Source organism: Thalassophryne amazonica, chromosome 17 (assembly GCF_902500255.1).
Source record: "Thalassophryne amazonica chromosome 17, fThaAma1.1, whole genome shotgun sequence".
Lineage (NCBI taxonomy): Eukaryota > Metazoa > Chordata > Actinopteri > Batrachoidiformes > Batrachoididae > Thalassophryne > Thalassophryne amazonica.
Genome location: NC_047119.1, coordinates 44318815 through 44324347, shown reverse-complemented (window position 1 = coordinate 44324347; position 5533 = coordinate 44318815). Strand labels below are relative to the sequence as shown.

General features: G+C 38.7%; 1 protein-coding gene across 1 annotated transcript; it reads right to left on the bottom strand.

The window, feature by feature from the left end:
- Window positions 1-611: 611 nt before the first annotated feature.
- On the bottom strand, window positions 612-3892 carry si:busm1-57f23.1 (uncharacterized protein LOC368621 homolog). The gene is made up of 3 exons (XM_034192217.1): window positions 3741-3892; window positions 3499-3600; window positions 612-853 (listed from the first exon to the last, which is right to left on the bottom strand). Exons 1-3 carry the CDS (start codon window positions 3843-3845, stop codon window positions 770-772), a joined length of 291 nt encoding a protein of 96 aa, XP_034048108.1. The 5' UTR covers window positions 3846-3892; the 3' UTR covers window positions 612-769.
- Between the last annotated feature and the right edge of the window lie 1641 nt (window positions 3893-5533).

The window sequence follows — 5533 nt, the reverse complement described above, 5'->3', positions numbered from 1 at the left end:
GGGTCCCAATGCCTAACACACATGATACATTGGACAATCAGGCGATTAGGAAAGAAGTTATTGTGCTCATTGTTTTTACATGTATGCGCCAGTGCTCATGACCTTTAACCTTTTCACCCCAAATCAATATACCAAACACACATACCACGTTTGGTGACAATTAGGCAGTTAAAAAAATAAGTTATTTCACTCACAAGCTTTTAACAAATTACACTCCAATGCCATTGACCTTTGATCCCTAAATAAATGGGCTTATATTATGCTATTATGCTGTCATTTCTTGACAGCATAATAGCAAGTTATACCAAGTCGTATACCGATACCAAGTCATGAAATGACAGCATAATGGCATTTAATAGCATTTAATATTATACATTTAATAATAGCATTTAATATTATGCTGTCATTTCATGAAATTTGGTGACAGATGGGTCAGTACAACTGAAGTTTCCGTAGTCACAAGTGAACTTTTTGAATAACTCCCTGCACATTGTGACAGATACTATTTTTGGCAGCTTGCATTCAACTGGGGGTCAGTACACCAGATCTGGGGTACGTTTCCCAAAAGCCTGGTGGGGAAATATTTGTGAAGTAATTCTGTGTAACAAAAGCCGCATCACATCTTGTTTTTCTTCATCAGCCAACATCCAGTAAGACACAACAGTTATAAAAGCTTTATTACGTCAGAAACTATCTGCTTTGTATAAAAGAAAAGTCAAGCTGTAAAATTGTAGCATTAATAAAAGATAAGATAAAACATTTTCCAAATTTACATTTTGTTACAAGAGAATTTGTGCATGTTGTATTTCTCTTTGTTGGGATGGGAAGCCACGTTAAAGGTGCACTTCAGGCGCTGCAACGAAGAAACAAGTACAAACACAGATCAGGATCAGCAGCTACAACAGAAACTAAAATGACATCTTTAAATATCGTTTCTCCTTTTTAGCATTTAGAATATGCACAGCGGTTTTGAGATTAAAGTTGACATATTGTAAGTAAAATTTTGCATTGTGGAAATAAAAGTGAATACAAACAGGAATAAAATTTTAACATGAATAGTTCATGCAGTTTCAAGAATTAAGTCACAACCTTGCAGACTTAAAGTAAGTGTTCAAAGACGGACGTAAAATCATATTTTGAGGGAAAAGTGTAGCAGTGTGTCAAAATTTGTTCTGTTCTGAAGTTAAAACAAGATAATCGGTGCTATTTAATGACTTATTTTTTAACCATTTGATGAATGTCAAACTGTAACAATAATTTATTCATGTTTACATGAATAAATATTGTAATTAATAAAGTTGGACTGTTAAAAGTTAAATTTATTTTGAAAAAAATCATGCTACATTGTGAGAGATGATATCGACCGTTATACAATAAAGTTTTAATATGTGGGGGTTATGAATAAAGGCATTTTGATAAAAGTCATGCTGTTCACAGGTAAATTAATGTAAATAACAAAATTCTGTGCTGTTAGAGAGACTGACACAAATGTGCAAAAAAAAAACTTGATTTGGTGAAAATAGTTACACAATTGTTCTCTCTCTCTCTCTCTCTCTCTCTCTCTCTCTCTCTCTCTCTCTCTCTCTCTCTCTCTCTCTATATATATATATATATATATATATATATATATATATATATACAGTGAGGAAAATAAGTATTTGAACACCCTGCGATTTTGCACGTTCTCTCACTTAGAAATCATGGAGGGGAAATTTTCATCTTTGGTGCATGTCCACTGTGAGAGACATAATCTAAAAAAAAAAAAACAAAATCCAGAAATCACAATGTATGATTTTTTTTTTTTTTAAATAATTTATTTGTATGTTACTGCTGCAAATAATTATTTGAACACCTGTGAAAATCAGTGTTAACATTTGGTACAGTAGCCTTTGTTTGCAATTACAGAGGTCAAACGTTTCCTGTAGTTTTTCACCAGGTTTTCACACACTGCAGCAGGGATTTTGGTCCACTCCTCCATACAGATCATCTCCAAATCTTTCAGGTTTGGAGTTTCAGCTCCCTCCAAAGATTTTCTATTGAGTTCAGGTCTGGAGACTGGCCAGGCCACTCCAGGACCTTGAAATGCTTCTTACGGAGCCGCTCCTTAGTTGCCCTGGCTGTGTGTTTGGGGTCATTGTCATGCTGGAAGACCCAGCCACGACCCATCTTCAATGCTCTTACTGAGGGAAGGAGGTTGTTTGCCAAAATCTCGCAATACATGACCCCATCCATCCTCCCTTCAATACGGTGCAGTCGTCCTGTCCCCTTTGCAGAAGAGCACCCCCAGAGTATGATGTTTCCACCCCCATGCTTCACGGTTGGGATGGTTTTCTTGGGGTTGTTCTCATCCTCTAAACATGGTAAGTGGAGTTGATTCCAAAAAGCTCTATTCTGGTCTCATCTGACCACATGACCTTCTCCCATGCCTCCTCTGGATCAGCCAGATGGTCACTGGTGAACTTCAAACGGGCCTGGACATGTGCTGGCTTGAGCAGGGGGACCTTGCTGCCCTGCAGGATTTTAAACCATGACAGCATCATGTGTTACTAATGTAATCTTTGTGACTGTGGTCCCGGCTCTCTTCAGGTCATTGATCAGGTCCTCCTGTGTAGTTCTGAGCTTTCTCAGAATCATCCTTACCCCACAAAGGGAGATCTTGCATGGAATCCCAGACCGAGGGAGATTGACAGTCATCTTGTGTTTCTTCTACTTTCTAATAAATAATCATAACAATTGTTGTCTTCTACCAAGCTGCTTGTCTGTTGTCCTGTAGTCCATCCCAGCCTTGTGCAGGTCTACAGTTTTGTCCCTGGTGTCCTTAGACAGCTCTTTGTTCTTGGCTATGGTGGACAGTTTGGAGTGTGATTGATTGAGTGTGTGAACAGATGTTTTTTATGCAGGTAGCAAGTTCAAACAGGTGCAGTTAATACAATTAAAGATAGCAGAATAAGAGGGCTTCTTAAAGAAAAATTAACAGCTCTGTGAGAGCCAGAATTCTTGCTGGTTGGTAGGTGTTCAAATACTTATTTGCAGCAGTAACATACAAATAAATTATTAAAAAAAAATCATACATTCCGGATTTTTTTTTTTTTTTTTTAGATTGTCTCCCACAGTGGACATGCACCTAAGATGAAAATTTCAGACCCCTCCATGATTTCTAAGTGAGACAACTTGCAAAATCGCAGGGTGTTCAAATACTTATTTTCCTCACTCTGTGTGTGTGTGTGTGTGTGTGTGTGTGTGTGTGTGTGTGTGTGTGTGTGTGTGTGTGTGTGTGTATGTACATATATATATATATATATATATATATATATATATATATATATATATATATATATATATATATATATATATACTATATATCTGACAATACTATGCTGTAATTTCATGAATGAGCAGATTGCCCAGTTGCAATCAATCACCCCCCCCCCCCCCAATAAAAATGTCTCTATCCACCCCTGGTAAATACAACACACCCATACAAAGAAACTGAATTACCCTTTTTTCCAGATTGCAGGAGTTCCATTTGTCATAGTCAACCTTCAGACAGTTACTTCTTGCCAGGATTGCTTCAATCCTGTAGTTTATCTCGCTGGTCACCTAAAGAGACGAGAGGATAGAAGAAAAAGCACTGTGACTCTACAGTAACGCTGCATGACGGTAAACCGCCTGCTTACACCTTAAAACCTCGAGCAGCAAGTGTTCAAACAGACAGGTGGTTTCTGAAAGCAGAGTTGGACCTGAATTTGAGCAGAATCGACAGAGACGAGTTTGAAGATTTTCTTGGCCTTCGACTTGGTATTGAACATGTCCACACAGTGATAAGTGGCGTTCTGGACGTCCATGGAGTTTGGATTGGTGTTTGACCAGGATCCCAGCAGAAATGTTTGCTCTAGGTACAAAAAAACGTGAATAAGACAACTTAAACTCCTCTTATGGAGTTCCACAAGGTTCTGTGCTAGGACCAATTTTATTCACTTTATACATGCTTCCCTTAGGCAGTATTATTAGACAGCATTGCTTAAATTTTCATTGTTAAGCAGATGATACTCAGCTTTATCTATCCATGAAGCCAGAGGACACACAAAAATTAGCTAAACTGCAGGATTGTCTTACAGACATAAAGACATGGATGACCTCTAATTTCCTGCTTTTAAACTCAGATAAAACTGAAGTTATTGTACTTGGCCCCACAAATCTTAGAAACATGGTGTCTAACCAGATCCTTACTCTGGATGGCATTACCCTGACCTCTAGTAATACTGTGAGAAATCTTGGAGTCATTTTTGATCAGGATATGTCATTTAAAGCGCATATTAAACAAATATGTAGGACTGCTTTTTTGCATTTGCGCAATATCTCTAAAATTAGAAAGGTCTTGTCTCAGAGTGATGCTGAAAAACTAATTCATGCATTTATTTCCTCTAGGCTGGACTATTGTAATTCATTATTATCAGGTTGTCCTAAAAGTTCCCTGAAAAGTCTTCAGTTAATTCAAAATGCTGCAGCTAGAGTACTGACAGGGACTAGAAGGAGAGAGCATATCTCACCCATATTGGCCTCTCTTCATTGGCTTCCTGTTAATTCTAGAATAGAATTTAAAATTCTTCTTCTTACTTATAAGGTTTTGAATAATCAGGTCCCATCTTATCTTAGGGACCTCATAGTACCATATCACCCCAATAGAGCACTTCGCTCTCAGACTGCAGGCTTACTTGTAGTTCCTAGGGTTTGTAAGAGTAGAATGGGAGGCAGAGCCTTCAGCTTTCAGGCTCCTCTCCTGTGGAACCAGCTCCCAATTCAGATCAGGGAGACAGACACCCTCTCTACTTTTAAGATTAGGCTTAAAACATTCCTTTTTGCTAAAGCTTATAGTTAGGGCTGGATCAGGTGACCCTGAACCATCCCTTAGTTATGCTGCTATAGACTTAGACTGCTGGGGGGGTTCCCATGATGCACTTTTTCTTTCTCTTTTTGCTCTGTATGCACCACTCTGCATTTAATCATTAGTGATTGATCTCTGCTCTCCTCCACAGCATGTCTTTTTCCTCTCCCTCAGCCCCAACCAGTCCCAGCAGAAGACTGCCCCTCCCTGAGCCTGGTTCTGCTGGAGGTTTCTTCCTGTTAAAAGGGAGTTTTTCCTTCCCACTGTCGCCAAGTGCTTGCTCACAGGGGGTCGTTTTGACAGTTGGGGTTTTTCTGTAATTATTGTATGGCTTTGCCTTGCAATATGAAGCGCCTTGGGGCAACTGTTTGTTGTGATTTGCCGCTATATAAATGAAATTGATTTGATTTAAAAAAAAAATTCATATAACATGCAAAAATCCTAAAGTAGAGCCATGCAACAGACACTTCATTCATTCATGATGGCTTATAACCAATACATCCGTTGTTTTCCAGCACCGATGTTGTCTCACTAGCAAATGCACTTGTACTCATCTGTGCCCATGGGCGTGTTGGTCTTAAAATGTGGTTTGGTGTGGAGCATTGCAGCTTTATTGTCAAAAAATAGCACAATGCGGTTGCACCACAG